The sequence below is a fragment of the Mercenaria mercenaria genome, chromosome 14 (genome assembly GCF_021730395.1).
Source record: "Mercenaria mercenaria strain notata chromosome 14, MADL_Memer_1, whole genome shotgun sequence".
Classification (NCBI taxonomy): Eukaryota; Metazoa; Mollusca; class Bivalvia; order Venerida; family Veneridae; genus Mercenaria; species Mercenaria mercenaria.
The window spans coordinates 4,490,339-4,513,692 of record NC_069374.1 but is presented as its reverse complement, the minus strand read 5'-3'; the positions used below and the strand labels follow the sequence as shown (position 1 = coordinate 4,513,692).

At 35.7% G+C, this 23,354-nt stretch overlaps 1 protein-coding gene across 4 annotated transcripts in view; it reads left to right on the top strand.

Moving 5' to 3' along the window:
• The window catches only part of LOC123526184 (nephrocystin-4-like), a 56,591-nt gene that overhangs the window by 29,155 nt on the left and 4,082 nt on the right, over positions 1-23,354 (top strand). For 2 of the 4 annotated variants that reach the window (XM_045305232.2, XM_045305229.2), the window contains exons 8-26: positions 3,677-3,809; positions 4,504-4,740; positions 5,241-5,410; positions 5,685-5,853; positions 6,097-6,176; positions 7,157-7,348; positions 7,968-8,066; positions 8,619-8,733; positions 8,980-9,123; positions 9,961-10,171; positions 10,357-10,401; positions 12,014-12,121; positions 16,321-16,529; positions 18,198-18,424; positions 18,634-18,823; positions 20,358-20,438; positions 21,058-21,214; positions 21,580-21,695; positions 22,667-22,833. In XM_045305232.2, the coding sequence (XP_045161167.2) occupies positions 3,677-3,809; positions 4,504-4,740; positions 5,241-5,410; positions 5,685-5,853; positions 6,097-6,176; positions 7,157-7,348; positions 7,968-8,066; positions 8,619-8,733; positions 8,980-9,123; positions 9,961-10,171; positions 10,357-10,401; positions 12,014-12,121; positions 16,321-16,529; positions 18,198-18,424; positions 18,634-18,823; positions 20,358-20,438; positions 21,058-21,214; positions 21,580-21,695; positions 22,667-22,833 (2,850 nt within the window). The remainder of the gene's footprint in view (positions 1-3,676; positions 3,810-4,503; positions 4,741-5,240; positions 5,411-5,684; positions 5,854-6,096; positions 6,177-7,156; positions 7,349-7,967; positions 8,067-8,618; positions 8,734-8,979; positions 9,124-9,960; positions 10,172-10,356; positions 10,402-12,013; positions 12,122-16,320; positions 16,530-18,197; positions 18,425-18,633; positions 18,824-20,357; positions 20,439-21,057; positions 21,215-21,579; positions 21,696-22,666; positions 22,834-23,354) is intronic. The other 2 variants (XM_045305231.2, XM_045305230.2) reach the window with 2 other exon arrangements.

Here is a 23,354-nt window from a genome sequence, read left to right as displayed (position 1 = left end):
CTTTAGCATCTTTTATTAGCCCACCATCATCAGATGGTGGGCTATTAAAATCACTCTGCGTCCGTGGTCCGTCCGTCCGTCATTCCGTCCGTCCGTTAACAATTTCTCGTTATCGCATCTCCTCAGAAACTACTGGGGGGATTTTGACCAAACTTTGTCAGAATGATGTATTGGTACCCTAGTTGTGTCCCCCTGAAAATCAGACTGGTTCAACAATTTATGAGTGAGTTATGGCCCTTTGTTTATTTCTATATTTTACATAGATTTATATAGGGAAAAACTTTGAAAACCTTCTTGTCCAAAACCACAGAGCCTAGGGCTTTGATATTTGGTTTGAAGCATCATCTAGTGGTCCTCTACCAAGATGATTCCAATTATTTCTCTGGGGTCAAATATGGCCCCGCCCTTGGGGTCACATGGTTTATATAGACTTATATAGGGAAAAACTTTGAGTAACCTCTTGTCCAAAACCACAGGGCCTAGGGTTTTGATATTTTATATGTGACATCATCTAGTGGTCTTCAACTAAGATTGTTCAAATTATACCCCTAGGGTCAAATATGACCCCGCCCTGGGGGTCATATGGTTAACATAGACTTATATAGGGAAAAACTTTGAAAATCTTCTTGTCCAAACCACAAAGCCTAAGGCTTTGATACTGGTAATGTAGCATCATCTAGTGGTTCTCTACCAAGTTTGTTCAAATTATCCCCCTAGGGTCAAAAATGGCCCTGCCCCGGGGGTCACATGGTTCATTATAGACTTATATAAGGAAAAGCTTTTAAAATGTTCTTGTCAATAACTACAACATTCAAATTTGGACCACATATGTATTTTTAAGTAGCAAGATGAACCTTGACATGAGTTGACCTTGATTTTGACCTAGTGACCTACTTTCACATTTCTGTAGCTACAGCCTTCAAATTTGGACCACTTGTATATTTTTGAGTGGCAAGATGAACCTTGACATGAGTTGACCTTGATTTTGACCTAGTGACCTACTTTCACATTTCTGTAGCTACAGCCTTCAAATTTGGACCACTTGCATAGTTTTGTGCACTGGAAAAAACTTTGACCTTGATTTTGACTTAGTGACCTACTTTTACATTTTTGAAGGTACAGGCGTCAGATTTGGACCATATGCAGTTCCGTGTTTCAAAATGAAATTTGATATTGATTTTGACCTAGTGACCTACTTTCACATTTCTCAAGCTACAGCCTTCAAATTTGGACCACATGCATAGTTTTGTGTACCAAAAAAAACTTTGACCTTCACATTGACCTAGTGACCTACTTTCACATTTTTGAAGGTACAGGCTTCAAATTTGGACCACATGCATAGTTTTGTATTCCAAAATAAAATTTGACCTTGATTTTGACCTAGTGACCTACTTTTACATTTCTCAAGCTACAGCCTTCAAATTTGGACCACTTGCATATTTTTGTGTACTGAAATGAACTTTGACCTTTACATTGACCTAGTGACCTACTTTCACATTTTTAAGGTACAGGCTTCAAATTTGGACTACATGCATAGTTTTGTATTCCGAAATAAAATTTGACCTTGATTTTGACCTAGTGACCTACTTTCACATTTCTCAAGCTATAGCCTTCAAATTTGGACCACATGCATAGTTTTGTGTACCGAAATGAACTTTGACCTTTACATTGACCTAGTGACCTACTTTCACATTTTTGAAGGTACAGGCTTCAAATTTGGACCACATGCATAGTTTTGTATTCTGAAATAAAATTTGACCTTGATTTTGACCTAGTTACCTACTTTTACATTTCTCAAGCTACAGCCTTCAAATTTGGACCACATGCATAGTTTTGTGTACGGAAATGAACTTGACCATAAGATTGACCTAGTAACCTACTTTCACATTTCTGTAGCTACAGGCTTCAAATTTAGACTACATGCATAATATTGTGTACTGAAACAAACTTTGACCTTGACATTGACCTAGTGACCTACTTTCACATTTCTCAAGCTACAGCTTTCGAATTCGGACCACATGCACAGTGTTGTGTACTGAAATGAAATTTGACCTTGAGCTAGTCAATAAGTCTTGAAATTTGGAACACTCAAAAATGGCACATTGGTGGGCGCCAAGATCACTCTGTGATCTCTTGTTTTTCTTATTCTGAATTTATTATTGAAAATGGACTTTTCATGGTATGTTGAATGTTGGTTGATCATTTTTTCTTGAGGGGAAGTGAGACACAAATATTCTAGATTCTTTCCAACGGCAGTGTCAAGTACTACACTTCTGATTGATGAACAAACTTGACATGCTTCATGCATCAGATTAATTTAAAAAAAAAAAAACCAACAACATTTACAAGATGTACAATAAAATGAGAACAAAGTACCTGCTTTTGTTCTCAAGTCCATATTGTAAGGGGTAATAGTGATAAAAAATTTGAATGTGTATTATATACAGTACAAGTAGAAGTACAGCGAAGAAAGTAAATGAAAAAAAACTGATTAACCTTAGCCTTCTAGCGGCAAGTCGTCTGCCTTTGCGGCCAATGCAGACCAAGAATAGGATGTGCAGGCTGATCGTGGTCTGCACTGGTCGTTGTTCAGTCTGTAAATTTTCAGTAAACACTCCTTTAAATGATAAGTTATAGATAGATAGATTTATTTCAACATAAAATGTACAATTTACATGGCGACTTATAATTAAAACATACAATCAAACAATAAACAAACATGTATGAATTAATATAGTCATGTCAATCAACATTATATGTTAAGGATAACACAAAAAAGAGTTAAAATAAACTCTTATTTCCATTGTGGTCCTTAAGATATAGTATTGTATGACATAGGAAGAATAATTTATCACAGTAAAAAAATAAACACAGCAAATGCCCGAAGATAAGTTAGTATAAAAATCCTATGCTTAAAAATGATTGACTAGTATAAAAAATGATTGACTAGTAAAAAAACACAATGCAAAAATCTATCTATAATGCAATCTAACTAAAAGTCATATTAAGCTTAAAAAATGTTCCTTAACCTTATGTTTAAATGAAAACATTGTTGTGGCATCCCTAACATTTTGTGGCAGACTGTTCCATAAACAACAACCATTATAAGCAAATGATTTTTTCCCAAAACCTTTGACCACTGGGAGAGCATATCTCTTACTATCTGACATTGAAAACCCTGTACCATCAAGGGAGGCATTTGCCTTTGCTCTGAACCTTGTGGGATAATCATGAACGGTATTGATAGGGGTAAAGTGTTCACTTAAATATGAAGGAGCAAAATTAGAATTTATTTTATAAACATGACAGTTATTTGATTAACTCTACTTGAAACTGGTAACCAGTTAAGACGTGAAAAATGCTCAATTCCAATGTGTGACATGGGATTTAAATTCAACACAAAACGTATAAGTTTATTTTGTGTGACCTGTAACTTGTGTTTTAATTCCTGTGTTAAACTATTAAACCAAGTAGAAGAGGCATAGTCGAAATGACATTGTACAAGTGATGTAACTAAGAGCTTTTTTGTGTGCAAAGTGAGGAATTCACTTTTACGGTAGAGGAATTTTAACCGAGCATTGGATTTCTTAATAACAGACCTAAGTTCGCTATATATATATATGAATAATTTCCTGGAATAAGCTTTTAGTATCAATAGCAGTGTTTTATTCTACAGACCTGACATGATGAATCACCTTGTACTTAACCAGCGAGTTCACATCAATGATCTTCTAGAGGACCCGATGTTTGCTGTTGTATTTATCCTGGAATATGTGATTGGGGAACAACTCTCAGCAGAAGATAGAAAAGTGAGTAAAGTATAGCTTACCAGTGGCTGTTGAGTGTTGTTTTATTCTTCGAACAAACTGTAATTTTGTTGTTGTTCAGTAAAAACGTTTTAGATTTGTTGATAATCTGGCCAAATGTTAAGTCCTGATCTTGCTTTTTGCACATCTTCAGATAACATGGTCAGAATCTGTCAGCTCAAATAAATGTCCCAGATGTTTTATGTGTAAAATTTTTATTCTTTGTTTTGAGGATTTGGCAGAAAGTTTCCCAAGTTTTAGCTCAAGAGATGTGGATGTATATGTGGCCAAATTGTTATAACTCTTGTTATCTTTGGTTACATGTCTACTTACTTAATGAAGCAGTAATCAAAGATATGTGTGTAAATAAAAAAAACATACATTTCCTTATTAACACCCTCAGGGACAGTACATTTTGTAATGTAGGGGCATTTATTAAGCCCCTAAAACTATTTTTATTTTGTTCTACATTTTTTAAGTAAATGTGAATCATAAAGCTAACTTCTGTTAAATGAATTTTAACAAGAGTAGTGCTGCAGTAGTGCTGGTATTCACATACGATCTAACATTAACTAAAGTTACTATTTTAATTTCTTAGAAATATGGTTGAGTAGGGGTAAAGAGGCCTTAATTAGGAAATATATAGTATTTACAAACATATTCGGGAATTCATTTTATCTTCTTTTTTTTTACACAGATGGCCAGAAGTATTCAGAGAGGTAACACAAGGTCAGTAACTCTACGTTGGTCTGCATGGAACCCGTTCCTACAGCAGCATAATTCTCCACATGTCACTGTAGGCCTGTTTGGTGGCCCAATTCCATCACCAGATGGAGAATTTGTCTACAAAGTTCCAGATACAGCCATGCAGGACGAGATCTCTTCAAGAACTGCTGGTGGTCTTATGGCATTCCAGTGGGGCTTTGGTTTCAAGGTAAGACCATGTGAACTGTTCACAGAAGCTTGTGCATTTGCACACAATTTTTGTCCATATTTACACCTGTTCATCCATTTGTCACTCCATCTATCAGTCACAAAAGATGGATTTGCAATAACTTTAAAAGAACTAGAGGTATCCTTATGAAACTTGGGTAGTTGAGAATATAAAGATTCTTTCACTACATTGCAGTATGAAAACTAGATGGCTATTATGGCAAGTACCTGTTAAAGTAGGACAACAAATTAAATTTGAAAACTTTAAAAGTATGACAGATGTGTTAAATTAAAACATTTAGACCTAGATGATATACAGGCAATTTTCTTCTACTACATCTAACATTGTGAGTGATGATGGCAAGAAAAAATTAGATGTCCAGTGTTATGTTGTGTCCTTTCAAGTAGGAGACATTAATTACTGGTCAGTAATCATGTTATAGCATGGTAAATTTATATCATTGTTTATCAAAATCTTTATCTTTAATCATTTGGTTTCAGGAAAGTGTCTCATCTGGAATACATCCCACCCACCCAATGGCTTTGGCACCAGGTTTTCCAATGGGTTCAGCTCACTCTATGCGGTCTATGGAAAGCAGTGACGTTGGTATGATGGTTGAGTCTCCCACGGCACAAAGGAAACCACCTTCAGGTCGACCGCTTTCTTCAAGGTATGTTTTTGATATTTTTATCAAGAGTTTGACTTGACAGAATAAAATCCATATCTTAAGTGGCAATAAAAAGGCTTCTTAATGCACAAAACAGTTTTGAATCTTGTCACTGGTCTTGTGTTTGGTGCATGTTTTGCTCAAACTGTATCGATATGCGTAATATGTAATTTATGTTGAAGATCTACATAGTACTTGATAATATTAATTTACAGAGAATTACTTAACAATAACCATTCACAGATCAGTATTTTCAGTATCCTTTCTTATTTCTAAGGGGTCCAGCAGGACCGACCACTCTGGCAGTCCCGCAGCAGGTAGGAGCAGGAAGTGTTTTACAGCCGCAGCAGGTACCGATGCAGTACCCTCAGGTGTACGCCCAGAGTATGCCACAACAGATGTATATACCCATGCACCAGGGACCAGTACAGATGTATGGCATGCCGGTTAGTACTGTAAACATTGGTACAGTGCAACTTCTGTAGGGGTTTATTACAGTGAAACCTTTTTAGAGCATTGTTACAATGAATGGCAATTATGATAGTTGCTTAATTTTAGTATACTTTGTATTGTAAAACCACATATTTCAGAAATAGAATATATTTTCAGTATTGAAAGATAAATATATGGTATATCATACTGTGAAGTAATTAATATCCATAATTTCACAAGATTGATTTCACTTTCAGGGTCCAGTACCAGACATGCAGGAGTTGAGGTATACTCCGTCTTATCAACCCATCTTGACAGCTGCTCCACAACCCAAAAAGTAAGTTGTCAAGCAGTAACAATACAGAAAATACTCTTTTTATGTCCTCATCATCTACTGATGCGGGAGGCATATAGTGATTTCCTGTTCGTCCGTTCGTTCGTCCGTTTAAGGTTAACCAAATGGGACCGTTTCGTCGCATTTTGGACTTAGGTTGCTTTATATGGGCCATCTCTTGGTTAACCAAATGGGACCGTTTTGTCTAGCATCAATACCCCTTACAAGAATGAATTGATACTAATACAGTCTGATGTAAACTGTGACCATTCCTAATCTTCAAACATCACCTGACCTCAGTTTGACCTTGAACTTGACCTCGTTTTGGACTTTGGTGCAAAATCTGTTGACAAGGATGCCACTGGGGGCATCAAGCATTTATTGAACGCAGCTTCTTGTTTTCAGTTTGTACAGGATAAAACTATCAAGCTGTAGGGATATAAATAATTACGTTAAAAACAACAAAGTTCACTAATGTATGGAATTGCAGGAATAGAACTTTGATGAAATGAGTACAAATGTTGTTTGAGCCGATATTTAAACACCCATCCTTTAATTCTTGATAAATGATTAGCAGTTCAGGAAGTCAGAAAGCAATTAATAGACAGAGCTCACCCAAGTTCAAAACATACCTATGATTGATGTAAATATCCAGGCCAGTGCTTGTCCATACTGTTCATTTATTTAGCACTTGTATTTACCTGTAAGTGAATAGATAGCATGAATCCAAATCAGAGAGCTCGGATGTGCATACTGATCTGGATTTATACTGGTGGCAATGCCCTAACATTGGTTTTCTCATAGCAGTGCTCAAATGTTTAAACAGATACTAGTGTAATCATACTTTAGTCTTTATTTTGATGATGCCATATTTACAGAAGCAACTTTGAATTGATTGCTTTTGTTCGTCATCGTCAGAAAATAGATAAATTTTCATATACTTGCATGTTTTACAACTGATGTATAATTTTCTGTATGTTCAGAGGATCTGGCTTATCGAGAGCTGCCTATGCCAAGTTATACTCTGTGGGATTCCCGCCAGTTCTAGATCGTAATGGAGAACCACCAGAGGTTATAGATCCTAACACACATGTTGTCACAGTAGATCTACAGAGAGAGATGAATGATCCTCTACAATGTAATGAAGTCATCTTCCAGTTCCTCGCATTCTCAAAGTAGGTTTTGCATAAAAATGACTTACTTCTTTTGCATTTATTAATAGAAAAAGCGTTTTTTTTGTTTTTTTCACAAAAGATTTGACAAAACTGATGTCTGACTTCTTGCAAGTTTACAGCAGATACCGTTATATTTGATTTATAAGTTTACAGGGTATATACTTTATCATCTCTGCTACAGAATATTGGAGAGAGTGGGGACTGGCTCCAATGATTTCAAAGTAAGTTTTGAGACCAGTCTCGCAAAAAAAGCCACCAGAGAAGCAACTGTTCAAAAGATGGTGTTTTCAGCATGGTCAACATACTAAGCTATATAAACTGTGATTCTTCTCATAAATTTCATGCAATTGAAACCATCAGTGATATACATCGTAACCTGCGTTAACATTTACATATTTTAAGCAGCTGCTTGTCTTAAACAGCCACATTTACTTTTTCCCATTTCTGTACTTTCAGAGAAATTTAACCTGTTTTAAGCAAAAAACCTGTCTTAAAAGACCACTTTACTTTTATCCCTTCCCCTGACTTGCTACTTAAGACAGGTTTCACTGCAGCTGAAATGCTTTAGAAAACTTATGATAAATAAATACGTGTAGAATCTACCTGTTCTCTGTTGTAGAATGATGGAACATATTGGAGCGTCAGGACCAGAGAAGACTGGAGGCACTGTGTTTTTCTCCTTCCAGTTCTACAGGAACCAACAAGTCACCACAGAAAGGTAACAGGTTCTGCTTTAACACTTCTTTTTAGTGCTTCATACTTACCATTAAAAGATGGGTGACATGTAGTTTTGTCCTTAATCATCTACTGTGAAATCATTAATATTAGTTGGGGACTAATTTTTATGGATTTCGTGGTTGAGTCAATACACAAAATTTAATCCCAACGAACAAGTACAAGTCCCATTAATTTTATGTTCAAAAGTTGAAATCCACAAATTCATATCCCCATGAAATTGCCGTTTTGACCAAAACCACGAAATTTCATGCCCATGAAATTAAATGGTTTTAGAGTATATGTTCCTAATGTGTCAAAAAATCTTATCTGTCTTAAATCAGAACAGGTTATATTTACAGATGGTCATCTAGGACGTGTAAGAAAGACATGAATAAGGCCATAATCTTGATAATCTGTAACAACCTTCTTATGTTCAGACTGTTATGTCATTGGTGAAAGATATATCAATATTAGGTGGATTTATCAGTTGACAGAAAAAGAATTCAGTAGAAGAAAAAAAAAGAGTTGCTAAACTATTCATTGTTTTGCACAGGTTGTTGCTGTCAAAACCTCAGAATGACCTTTCTTCGGATATACACTCCATGCCTTACATACTACATAAACTTGATAAAGATGGAACTTTGCTCAAGGGTCCTCCAGGCTTAGAGGTGAGTTAATTTCTGGTTTAACATATTTATTGCTGGGTTTGTTAGTTTTAATGGTTCTGCCAGTGTTTCTAAACAATCTCTAAACAGGTGTAAGAAGTGAATTGCTTGTTTTTTGTTGACATTCATCATGACTAAGATCCTCTTTCTCCAAACATCCAACCTGCAACCTCTTTATTGGCAGAACTTTGTCCGCTCTGTTTTATTGTGCACACATTGGTGTTTGATTTTTGTTCATTTATTTTCCAGATTCGCTATTTCATGGACCCAGCATTTATGAAGCCTGGTGAGACACAACTGTTTTTACAACATTTGTCCCAGCAGACGATGTATATAGATGTATGGGACGGTGACTCCCTCTTACCTCTCGGTAGTACAGCACTAGAGCTGAAGGTAATATAGGATATTGTCATTGAGGAATTGTATGGACTGGTACATTTTTGCTCAACTATAGTGATGGAGTCATGTCCCCTTTCTTGGAAATCTATTACTAGTGCATTATGAAGAGTTAGTAACCTCACTGGAGCTCATACTCGGAACCACTGGCCAGAACAGCTTTATACAAAACTTTAGAATCAAATAAGAATATTCCTTTCAACATATATTGCTGTGAGGGTATGAAAAATAGATGGATTAGTTGGATCACTGTTGTGGAAGTTATATATTTATAGGTGCTTACCTTTATATCATATAACAGAGAAATATGAACGAGATCTGCAGTGGAAATATTGCGTTACTTTAGGAACATGATATTATTCCGCTCCAGAATGAGAGTATATTTCCGAATGCAAAAGTAATAATCTTTTTATGACATATATATGTACACTGATTAATGTTACATTAATATTACGAATTCAAACACCCTATATGAAATTCAGACATCAGTTTTGAGCTATATAAATATGTCCAGTTCCATTTTAACAGCAAATAAAAATGAGTATGTAGAAATGTATATTCCACAGCATGTCAGATTTACTCAGCTAATTGATAACTTCATCACAGGAATAAGGGATGAGAGATAATGACTTTGATTAAAATTTGAACTTGAGACACATTTCCTTGCTTATGCATTGAACTCACAATTTATTAATTGATAGGCTTACTATTCCAGCTGTGAGCTAATTTTGCTGTTTAAGTGAGCTAACTTTGCGGACTCAGTAATTTTGAAGTATAATCAATGTTGAGATGTTAGTATGATATATTAAAGTGTGACTGGATTCTATATTTCAGTATTTATGTAGAACTGGTATGGAGGCAGTTCAGACAACGTTTGAGTTAGACGTGGTCTCCACAGAATACCAGGAAGATCCTAATCTGGCCCACGGGGAGGCGGGAGCTGGTGGTGTCAGGCCAGCCAATGTCCAGTCAGTGGTCAGGGGCAAGCTTCATCTAAGGCTGGCAAACATTGGACATCCTGCTGATCCTAAAAGTACAACCACAGGTACATAATTTCTCAAACAGTAAAAATAATGAAACAAAAATTCTCCTGTAAAAAGTAAATAGCGAATTGCCTTTTTCATAAATTTTTGTCTTGAGGCCTTCATGAATTTATTTTAAATGTTTCATCTGTTAGTAACTTAGAAATCGCTAAACTGTATCTCACAAAAGAGGAAATATAAATTACAGGATTTGGTCAGCCGACTTTGCCAACATTCACAATGGACCCGCATGGTAAACATGTAGTTCTCATCCATACATTATAATTAACATATCACTGCTTTGTGTTGTATTGAGAACTACTGAAAAGTAATAAATTTATTGATTCTTCTGTTTAAAAATGAAAAATAGACATATTAGTCACACAGGTTTTTCAAGAAGTTTAAAAATGCAACACAAAGTTAAATGAGCCGTGCCATGGGAAAACCAACATAGTGGGTGTGCGACCAGCATGGATCCAGACCAGCCTGCGCATCCGCGCAGTCTGGTCAGGATCCATGCTGTTCGCTTTTAAAGCCTATTGGAATTGAAGAAACTGTTAGCGAACAGCATGGATCCTGACCAGACTGCGCGGATGCGCAGGCTGGTCTGGATCCATGCTGGTCGCACACCCACTATGTTGGTTTTCCCATGGCACGGCTCAAATGTTGTTTCAGAAGCTGTTGTATATTTTCCAGATAGATTAGTGCAGTTTCAGAGGCAACACAAACTAAACCAGAAATTCTCTTAACAGAAAATCTCCTGTAACTTTCACCTAACATACTTTCCACGTTCCTGTAACATACAATACCACTCTGATCCTTTCTGATTCTTGTTGTGCAACATTTTAGGTTAAGTATTTCATTTACTAACTGCACTGTGAACCTTTAGGAGGACAAAAATGTTAACTGGACCCTAATAATTTTACTTTCAAAACTACTCAGCATTTTAAGTTCCAAATTGTTTTATATTATATGATTATGAACATGTATTTTAGCTGAAATTCATTATCTAATTCAGAAAAATTAAATTGTAAGGTTAATAGGTGGATGGCTCTCTGACCCCTATTACACCATTATGGAGATGATTAGTGGTGTTACTTCCAGGGCCTCAAACATAAAAACACATAAAAAAAACAATAGCATCTAACAAGATGAACTCTAAAAGTAAAAATAAATCTTCAACCTTCTCACCTTCAGGACACTTGTAGATCTGCTCTTAGTTGAACTGTGTGATACAAGATTATTACTAGTTGCAATGTAGCAAAATCATACATTTAATAGAGTTTGGTTTCAAGTAGTTAGCTGAAATATTTAGATAGCTAGGGTGTTGATAGTTACACATCTTGCATGTAAACATGTTGTACAAAATGTTTGTTCTGTCTTGAGGTTATTGACTGATTTATGAATCAGTTCCTCCTTGTCTGAGTGGTTAAGGTCACTGACTTAGAATCACTTAGCCATCATCTCTTCAGATTCAAAACCCTACAAGTGATGTATACTCCTTTCATGTGAGGAAGCAGTCCAGTTGACTTACAAAAAGTTGATGGTTTCGCCTAGGTGCTTGCCGATGTCTTGAATAGTGCCAAGTAGGGCACCTAGGTTTTTCCCCAATCATTAAATGCAGAAAAGTCACCATATGATCTATATTTTGGCAGTGTGAAGCAAAAAAAAAACCAAATTATTTATGATATTCTTTGGATTTCTGGAACTTTTTTCAACTTTCTGTTTTAGTAAATATATTTTTGTTTGGTCATGAAATCTAAGACAGAGCTAACATGTGTATGTGTGTATGTAGTACAATGTAGTCTGTACATGTATAGTGCTTACTGAATGTTGTAGTTTATTGATTTCTCTCTATATTTCAGCATATATAAGCCTACCGAGTAAAAGTTTTCAGATTGTTTCTCAGACGGCCAGTAACTCCGCCTTCGGGGGCGGGAGTCTGATTGCAGGAGGAGCTAAAACTGAATATGGTAAAGTTTTTCAGAGAAATGCAGATCGTGAGCTTTGCATCGTTGCATTTGCTTAAGAAGAGTTGTGAGTGTGCAATGATTGTGATTGTTTGGAAACTTAACTCACCATTCCCTTTGTGATTTAATATGTAAACATTGTGCAAGTTAATGCCTTGAAAAGCAGAATTTGAGTATGTACTTCTATAGAACTAATGAAACATTTATATGCATGCTTAATGCATACTTAAAAATGATTTTAAAGAATTCTTTTACCTGTTATTAATTCCATGAGCTCAATCATTTAGAAACTGTTTACATACAATGTTTGCAAGTTTGTTCTGTGAAGTAACAACATTTGATATACAGTCAGACCTCTAAATAAAAACCACAGCTTTAGATACAAGTTGCCTTTGGAAGTTTACTTTGTTCTCTTCTTGTTTCTGTACAGGCGGCACAACTTTATAAAACTGTTTGACTGTACTTCTTGTGCAGGCTTAATGTCATGATGAAGAATGTGTTTGTAGATAGGGCTTACTGCACTGGTGCTGGTCTTTAGCAATGCACTTGGGAAAGGAAATGTTTGTTTCCATTATTTAGATGTGTAATAAAATCTGTAAAAAGATACCTCAGAAGGACAGAAAGCAACCATGCAAAATAATAGCACTTGGTTTAACAGATCCTGTCCATCAGAGAAATGTCTGAAATTGTGTATGTTACAGCTGTTTCAGGTATTAAACTGAAATATATCATAAAGTTCCTTTAAATTTAATTCTTGACACATATATTTTAAAAAAAAAAGCAGGATTAATATTTTATGAACATTTTGTTATTGGAAACAAACACTTCCCTGCGTGATGTTTTCTGTATTTCTGTTACTTTGTGGTTAACAAACAATATACTAACAAAGCAACTACCTACGTACTGTAAATTGGATAACTTTTGCATTGGTTTTATTTAACAATTTCGTAGTTAGTAACCTTATTTGTGGTGTTAAAAATTCGTGGAATGTGTTTATGTTTTAGGACATAATGTACTAGATTAATGTTCATAAATATTTTGAGCCCACGCGTGGCATTATATGCAAATATTAGCAAAAATATGACCATCACAAAATATAATCCAATCTGTTAATAATGAATGAAATACCCAATTTCATCGGTAATGGAACTTTGTACTTTAAGGTCATTTTTTATCCCCCCGCCAAAGGCGAAGGGGATATTAGAAATGCTCTTCGTCCGTGCGTGCGTGCGTCCGTCAGTCCGCAACGATCTTTGTCCGGAGCATAACTCCAAAAGTACTGGAGGGATTTTCTTCAAACTTCATACACTGATAGAACACATTGGGAGGAAGTGCAGTGTGCAAGAACAATAACTCTATCTTGCCTATTTTTTGAGTTATTCCCCTTTATCTTATTTTCTTAAAAAATTTTGTCCGGAGCATAACTCCAAAAGTACTGGAGGGATTTTCTTCAGACTTCATACACTGATAGAACACATTGGGAGAAAGTGCAGTGTGCAAGAACAATAACTCTGCCTTGCCTATTTTTTGAGTTATTCCCCTTTATCTTATTTTCTTAAAAAATTTTGTCCGGAGCATAACTCCAAAAGTACTGGAGGGATTTTCTTCAAACTTCATACACTGATAGAACGCATTGGGAGAAAGTGCAATGTGCAAGAACAATAACTCTACCTTGCCTATTTTTGGAGTTATTCCCCTTTATCATATTTTCTTAAAAAAAAAATTGTCCAGAGCATTTCTTTTTCATGCATAGAGGGATTTTGATATAACTTGGCACAAATGTTCACCACCATGAGACAGAATGTTGTGCGCAAGATCCAGGTCCCTAGGTCTAAGGTCAAGGTCACACTTAGAGGCCAAAGGTCAGATACAAGAATGACATTGTCCGAAGCATTTCTTCTTCATGCATGGAGGGATTTTGATGTAACTTGGCACAATTATACACCATCATGAGACGAAGTGTCATGCGCAGTTCCCTTCATTAGAATTACCTCCCTTTGTTGTTACTTTAAATAGCTTTTATTGTAACTTTTTCATTACTAGTCGTAGGTAAAAATCGAGACCACTTTTCTGTAGTACAACATGCATGCTACATCCAATTTTGAGGTGTATTTTGACCAATCTCTACCTGGTAAAGATTTTTTTGTGGACTTGCAATTTTTTTTTTTTTTTTTATTTTTTTTTTTAAGATTAACTTCCCTTAGTTGTTGCTACAAATAACTTATATTGTAACATTTTTAGCTCATCTGATTTTTTGAAAAAAAATGATGAGTTATTGTCATCACTTGAGCGGTTGTCGGCGTCGGCGTCGGCGTCTGCGTCTGCGTCTGCGTCGGCGTTGCCTGGTTAAGTTTTATGTTTAGGTCAGCTTTTCTCCTAAACTATCAAAGCTATTGCTTTGAAACTTGGAATACTTGTTCACCATCATAAGCTGACCCTGTATAGCAAGAAACATAACTCCATCTTGCTTTTTGCAAGATTTATGGCCCCTTTTGTACTTAGAAAATATCAGATTTCTTGGTTAAGTTTTATGTTTAGGTCAACTTTTCTCCTAAACTATCAAAGCTATTGCTTTGAAACTTGGAATACTTGTTCACCATCATAAGCAGACCCTGTACATCAAGAAACATAACTCCATCTTGCTTTTTGCAAGAATTATTGCCCCTTTTGGACTTAGAAAATCAGTTTTCTTGGTTAAGTTTTATGTTTAGGTCAGCTTTTATCCTAAACTATCAAAGCTATTCCTTTAAAACTTGCAACACTTGTTCACCATCATAAGCTGACCCTGTACAGCAAGAAACATAACTCCATCCTGCTTTTTGCAAGATTTATGGCCCCTTTTGGACTTAGAAAATATCAGATTTCTTGGTTAAGTTTTATGTTTAGGTCAACTTTTTCTCTTAAACTATCAAAGCTATTGCTTTAAAACTTGCAACTCTTGTTCACCATCATAAGCTGACCCTGTACAGCAAGCAACATAACTCCATCCTGCTTTTTGCAATAATTATTGCCCTTTTTGGACTTAGAAAAATCATTTTCTTGGTTGAATATTATGTTTAAGTCAACTTTTCTCATAAACTATCAAAGCTGTTGCTTTAAAACTTGCAACAGTTTTTCACCATCATAAGTGGACACTGTACATCAAGAAACATAACTCTATCCTGCTTTTTGCAAGAGTGATGGCCCTTTTTAGACTTAGAAAATCATGGGTAGGACAATATTTCTATTATACAAAAAAAATCAGATGAGCGTCAGCACCCGCAAGGCGGTGCTCTTGTTATAATTGACCGTAGGGAAAAAACAAGACCACTTTTCTGTGGTACAACATGGATGTTACTTTCCAATTTTACGTGTATTTTAAGATATCTCTACCTGGTAAGGAGTTTTTTGTGGACTTAGAAAAACAAAAGACTTACAATGATTACTAAACAACCACAAAGTTAAAATTCCATTTGCAAATACAGCTGCAAGAGTAAAGAAATTTGCTGTGACGGGCATATATTGTGACATTCTGGCACTCGTGTTCCCTATTAGCTTTCCATTCCTTCTTTTTACAGTAGCTATATAGAAAAACATCATAGCTATACTGTTCATGAAAATTAATAAAATTTAGCAGTAAACCACCTCACCACTGACTTATTCTTTCTTCCACATCTTTAAAACCCCTGATGCGGACCACAACTAAATGGTTCTTCAAAGCTTTCCCCAAAATTAATACTTTCAGACACTAACTTGCCAGGAACTTTAGCCTTCAGTTATAATATGCCTGGCGGGGGGATTGGCCATGTCTTACATGGCTCTTGTTAATTTTAAATATGAATATATGTGGAGTTCAGTGCTGTATTATAGCCGACTGACAGGTTTGACACGTCCTCAATAAAAAAATTTTATCAGATTTGTAATACACATAATTTGATACAAATTTAATATAATTGTTCTGAAAATGTAAGTGCATTCAGTGAATTAGTTGTACTGACTTGTGTTGCATACATTACCTGCATGAATCCGAGGTAGACAACAAATGAATGTAGGAAGGTCATTGTCTATCCAATCATCATGGAGAACATTTTGGCCTGTCCCTGTTGTAAAACCAGCAACATCTCCTCTCATAGTCTTGTGCACTACCTAGATAACATTACAGGCTATTAGTTAACTGACCAAAGCCAGGAACATTGTAAATAAACTGTTTACTTTTATCCTAGGAGTACCCATAAAGAAACGTGTAGCAAGAGCCCATCATGTAGCAGAGAATAATAGGGAAGTGGCGGCACTTCTTTTCTCGAAGCGGGAGGAGATTGAACCTGTCACTGAGTCTCATAGGGAGGCTGATTCTGAAAGACAAAGAAAACTTGCGAGAATGCAGGCTCTGAGAAATCAGGATGGTGGCATTGAGAAACCTCAGACTTTGATGGTATGCTTATTCCTTTATGTATGATTGGACCTTTTCTTGAAACATGGGGAGGAGGTTTGTGCAGGTAACATAAATGTCCCTTTTGTGCATTCTCCTCCATTAAATACTGAATTAATAAAGGTCTTAGAGATGATTTTGAATTACATGTAGATGGACATGAAGAGACACAACTTTTCATTTAGCTTTACCAGTACTGTAAGTCCCTGTTTTGTGGTCTCTTGTTATATCATGTTACCCCTTCTTTGGACAGATTGCTTTTTCAAGGGGCATTTATTTGAACTAGGCACAATATTCTATTTGTTATATACAACACAAATAGGAGTACAATGACATGGTGCAGTATGGGTGAGGGGGCATGCACTTTTTCAAAAGTAGTCTCTTGTTTTGATTTCTAGTTGTATACTAACATTGGGCACAAGTGTTTCGAAGTTGTTTAATTGAAAGAGAATGGCTTGATTGACAAGATCACTTTGACCTTACTAGGTCCGAAGTGTAGCATTTCACATGTATCTCAAAGGGTGAAGTCAACACAATGGAGAAATGTGTTGAAAAAATTATTAAAATTCTAATTTTGAAGGCTAATATTGTGCATTTATATAGACTGTTGTTTCTGTTTTTAGCTCACCAGAGCCAAAGGCTCAGGGTGAGCTATTAGGATCACTCACTGTCCGGCGTCCGTTGTCCGTAAACTTTTACTTTAAACGACATCTCCTCATAAACCGCTAGGCCAATTTCATCCAAACTTCACAGGAATGTTTCTTGGGTGAAGCTCTACAAATATTGTTCAAAGAATTGAATTCCATGCAGAACTCTGGTTGCCATGGCAACCGAAAGGAACAACTTTAAAAATCAGAAGCCCTAGAGCTTAGATATTTGGTGTGAAGCATTGCCTAGTGGACCTCTACCAAGTTTGTTCAAATCATGACCCAGGGGTCACTTGATTTTACATAGGAAAATCTTAAAAAATCTTCTTCTCAAAAACCAGAAGCCCTAGAGCTTAGATATTTGACATGTAGCATTGTCTAGAGGACCTCTACTAAAGTTGTTCAAATCATGACCCTGGGGTCAAAATTGACCCCGCCCCAGGGGTCACTTGATTTTACATAGATTTCTATAGGAAAATCTTCAAAATTTTTTAAAGAATAAACCAGAAGGCCTAGAGCTTAGATATTGACATGTAGCATTGCCTAGTGGACCTCTACAAAATTTGTTCAAATATTGACCCCCCACGGTCAAATTGAACCAGCCCCAGGGGTAACTTGATTGTACAAAGGGAAAACTTCATAAATTTGCTAAAAATAAACCAGAAGGCATAGATTTTAGATATTTGATATGTAACATTGCCTAGTAGACTTCTACAAACTTTGTTGAAAGCATGACTCCCGGGATAAAATTGGCCCCCTCAGGGGTTACTTGATTGTACATCGGAAAATCTTCCAAAAAATTTCTAAAAATCATCAGTTTGACATTTGAAACATGTAGCTCATATTTCTCAGGTGAGCGATCCAGGGTCATCATGACTCTCTTGTTTCTACTTCACAGTTCTGTTCTGAGGAAAAAAAGATGTTCTTTTGACCAAAATGGTGGACTTTAAATAGACTTTTGGTTTTCTTTCTAAATTGTAGACATTTGTATGATAAGCCATAAAAAGCACACTAAATCTTACAGGCTCACAAACAGCTTAAAACAGAGAGAGCGAGAGATCTGAAAACCATGGAGATATACCGTATGCAGACAAAGAAAGAAGGTATAGAGGCAATGCTGAGTCAGTCTATAACAACAGAACATGCCATCCATCCTTCATTCGGAACATCAGAGTTCTTCGAGTTTGTACTACGCAACCCGTTCAATGTGGAACATACTGTCAAAATAGAATGGGAGAGCAAAAATTTGCAGTAAGTTTTATTTAGTCTTCGGGTTATTTTGTGTAAGGCTGGTAGATTATTGTAAATTTGTTCAGAAAATCTTTGATTTGAAGAATTAAGAGATACACATACTTTCAACAATTTATTCTTTATTATGTTATAAATGAAACGATTGGCTCTTTTGCTTACCAGAAAAAGAAGTAAAAACAAGGCTTAATGTAAATACTTTTGTATAACAGTTGTGTAACTGACACAAGAGAATGGCGTTACTTCAAGCAGTTATACCAGATACAGTCACACATGGAAGAAGGCATGTTTACCAGCGAGACAAAAGCTCACTTCCCAGAAGTCTTCCTAAGACCGAAGGAAACTGTGAACATTCCCTTCAAATATCTGTCGTTCCTTGCAGATCAGTCTGCCAAACCACAGGTAAGAAACTGAACAGTCCCTTCAAATATTTCTTGTTACTCACAGATTAGTCGGCAAAAACCACAGGTAGGAAACTCAATATTTCTTTCTAATATCTTTCATTCCTTGCAAATCAGTCTGCCAAACCACAAGTCAGAAACTTGAAAATTGATTCTCAGTTGTATTTTTACAAAAACTGCAGAACCTTTTGGAAATACACAGTATTCATCCTCATCTGGTTAAAATACTTCTAGACAGTTTGAAAAAATAATGACCAGATAACATGATTTTGAAAAACTATGATGTTAAATGTGAGCTTATGAATAAAATACACTATGACCCCTTTATAAGGCTGTCTTCAGGGTCCAAGGTTCGAGACCCGCGGATCTAACTTTATAACGCGGGTTGGCCGTATATGGCGTGTATGCAATACTCCACCCACTCGTAATGTATTAGACGTATTTTGAACCTACTCCACCCACTCGTAATGTATTAGACGTATTTTGAACGCTGCTTCATGTTATATAAGAAATTCTAAGCGTATAAATGGGACATTTATTTACCTTATATGCTACTGGAAAATATATTTAAAAAATTATAACGCTGTGTCATCTTCCCATTTTGTCGTAATTCTAAAAGAAAGTTGAAATTCTGAATCCCGGAAGTAAACATACAATGCTGTGTGAGAAGTGCGCGGTCGTGAAAATTACAATAGCACAGGGTTTTTAAACACGTGGAAAATCAATAAAAATGTATGAAAGAGAAAAAATTCGCACAGTTTTACAAAATGGATAAAATAAGATAGAAATGGTAAAATTAACTAGATCTACGATAATAAAAAGTAAGAATGGGATGATTACGAAAAACGGCTGCATTTTATTACAAAACTGGGCATGTTGTTTGATTTTTTTTTATTCACTCAAATTCTCATGTCGTCCGCTTAATTGATGCAAACTTAAATGGTTTGGTAGTTGACTGACCAATGTTACACGCTTGTTATCAATGCAAACAATCTATTTTTGACATAGTCTTGATTGCTTAGTTGTCACATGTCTGCATGTATTCAAAATTTAACAAAGGCGTTATGCAAACAAGTAAGCTAGCAGACGGTTATTGATTTTTTGTCACAGTTGTCATGACAAAGGTGTTAAAGTGCACAGGTACTTGCAGTTTTAACACTGGTTATGATGAAATTAAATAACATCCACGGACTCGTTTTTTTTTAAATTTGGGAGCCATGAGCATAGCGCGTTATACCGAATACCGCGGTATATCGAATAGCGTTATAAAGGGTTTCGAGTGTAGTACAAAATTTATGTAAATTGAACATATTGTCTAGTTTCTCAACATATAATAGGTTGATTTATTGTTGTAAAATGGAGTATTTTGAGTTACTTATGACTTATTTCAGAAACTTTTTCTTTATTATTACTTGGGGTAGGGACATAATAGGTTTGCTGTTTGGAATAGGTCTTTTTGCTAGATCTGCTTTGGTAAAGAGACCTTGTGTTACTATTTTCCTGATATGCTAGTAATTCTGTTTTGTAATTTTCAGGGGCCTGTGGATCCATTCAGACAAACAATGAAAAGAAACACATCCAAGCCAACTGATTCTCTCAGACCCAAAACAATAAAGGTAAGGTTTTGAAAATATCAAGTTACTTGTTAATAATTAGAACAAGAAAATGTGACTGACAAAAAGCCACTATAAAAACAAATTAGTTTTAGGTAATTGACCTAATACCGCCTGTCAATCAAATCAATAAATCGATAAACGATCAACCAGTCAATGCGCTTGAATCCGTGCACACCTCAAGGTGGTGTTAACATAAATATTACTCTCCGACATTGCGATCTGGACACCCATAAAAGCAGCTGATTACATATACATGTGAAACTTATTAGAAATGGTAAAAAGGTGTTATTGGGGACTTTGCAAGTCCGACAGTTGCTTCCCAAAATGTCTAGAGGGCGGTGTAAAGTTTATCCCTTTTTCAAATCCTAAGAAAAGTCTGGAGAAGTATCTTTGCTTGATTGATTTGATTTAATCATATTTTATTACTCTTTGATATGAAGTTATTGCTATAACAATTTCAGCAGATATAATCAAAGGGCAAAGTGTCAGACAACAAGTTCTGACAACATTAGAGACTGTCCTTCCTCTTTATCTTTAGATAGAAAAAAAAAAACAAACACAATATTAGTCCCCCATGAATATTTATAATTTTACGGTTATGTTGTAATTGTTTTTGCAGGTTTATTTCAAGAGTGAGGATGAGAAGCCACTGGCTATACTGTTACTGAAGGTTGAACCCCAGCCCCATGTTATAGATCAGACATTTAGATTCCACAGCCCAGAACAAACTTTCCTGAAGAAATCTATCAGGTTGCCACCACTAGAGAGTCTGCCAGGTAATATAAAGAGTTGTGAAATATGAATCAGTAAAAACATTAGATATATATTAACACACTACTCACTCAAGCATGGATGGCTCAAGCACTTGGAGCTCACTGGAGCAATTTATCTGGTTCTATGCCATTTTCCAATTAGACCACTTGCAACACTTGTAAACTGGAGCATTTCTGCTCATGCCATGCTTTACTGTTATTTCTATCAGCTAATCCTAAAAGTACATTTTACATTTAAAACTTGGCTCTAAATCCTTTTAGGCTGTCATGCCTTGATTGACTGACTTTTTATTAGCTTTGGAATTACACAAAGCCTTCTGAGCCCAATATTGATATTTCCATACTTCATCTAGTGATATATGTTACAGGTGCACCAGTGGGCAGTGGTAATGTTGTACATACTGTAGCAAGATGTAGTGACCCAAATATTATCTGTGATACCAAAACTACCCAACCTGGAGAACCTCAAGATGTCTTTGTGAAGGTGGGTTAAAATATATTTACTGGAATTTGAATTACTGAACAGTAATAAATCTGCATTCTGTCATTAGCTGAAAAATTGCTATTAATTTGCTGTCAATACTCTGTAGCCTACTCTTGTAGACTGTTCTCTTTCCCCACAGCATCTTATATAATGTTTGGGTTATTTTGACACAGTCCAATGTGGATTTTTTTTCTGAAAAAAAAAAAATGGATGTGGTTTGATTTTTGCCAGTGTTATATTGATAATTTATGCAGGGTGCAAGAATTTGCTATATGGGGTAAATTTAAAACTTTCAGTAGTGTAGGCATAACAGTTTGATCCACCAAATCTGTAACGGGGTGTGTCTTGAATTGCTGCTTTATCATGCAATATACAGACATAAGTTATACAGCATTTTAGAGGCCCCCTGATATAGTAGCAGGATTTAAAAAAAAAAACAAAAAAAAAACAAAACATTTGGAGATATCTTTGATAATTTTTAGCCAGAAAGGTACCGGTATATTTCCCAGCAATTTTTATGCAAGCTCCCTGGTAAACTCACTTTATGAGCTCTGTTTGATGCTATTTAACAAAACTAAGACCTAAGTTTGATTGAAAGTTGTCATTTAATATCTAAATGACGAATATGGTAAAACACAATAAACATAAAATTAAAATACATGTATTTATAAAAGAGAGTTAAGATGAACAACACCGGGTATAGTAAAACTAAAATATAACATGTGATTAGTTCTACAAAAGATTGTGACACTCCTTTGGATGGCTGCTTAATACATGTATTGTTGTTTATCCAGGTAATAGAAGAGAGCCAGTCACAGATAAACACAAATGTAAGAATTAATTCAAAACAGTAAGGATAGGGAGCAGAGCTTTAGCAAATAATGTTTACACATCATAGAAGTCCTGGTTCATTACATGTATCTGCTTTATATATGTTGCCTTTTAATCTCTGAATCACCAATTGTTTTCAGGTGCCTCTAGGAGCATCACCTCAGATCAAGAAATTCTTCATGGCTGTGTACCTGGATCCTTTTATGGCACGACCTATACAGATCTGGCAGTTCTATGTCCATGCCCTACAGAGAGTGGATGTGTCGGCCGTGGAGGGTCAGACTAGCAGGTTCTCCCTTCTGCTAAGGTATGAACAAGGGTATAATGTATGTTAAGTAATTTTCTGCAGTTGAAATATATTGAAAGCTTGTATTTTACAAAAAGTCCTCCTAGAAGGTATAAACAACTGGCCATTATAACATCTGAAGTATTCTGACAGACTGATTGGTGCCTGAACCTGGTAGGGTGAGGGTACTAAAAACATATCCAGAGGGATTTTTCAGATGTTCAAACATGAAACAAGCGTGTTAAGACTGTTCTAGCATAAAGAAGTGAATGTAAATGAATATTGTCCATCAGGTGCGCAGAAAGGCTGGCATTGTTTGATCATGTTCACATCATTTCCTTTTGAATAATATATTATTTGTAGGACTGTGATACTTTAACACTTGGCCACGGAACATGCATATATAGAAAGGTGTGTTAACAGCGGGAAAATCTTGATTAACACACAGTTCTTAAAACACTACCTGAAAACGAAAGAATCAGCATTTTTATGCTAGAATAATTGATCACTTAATGGTATAGGTTTTATTTTATTTTTTCAAT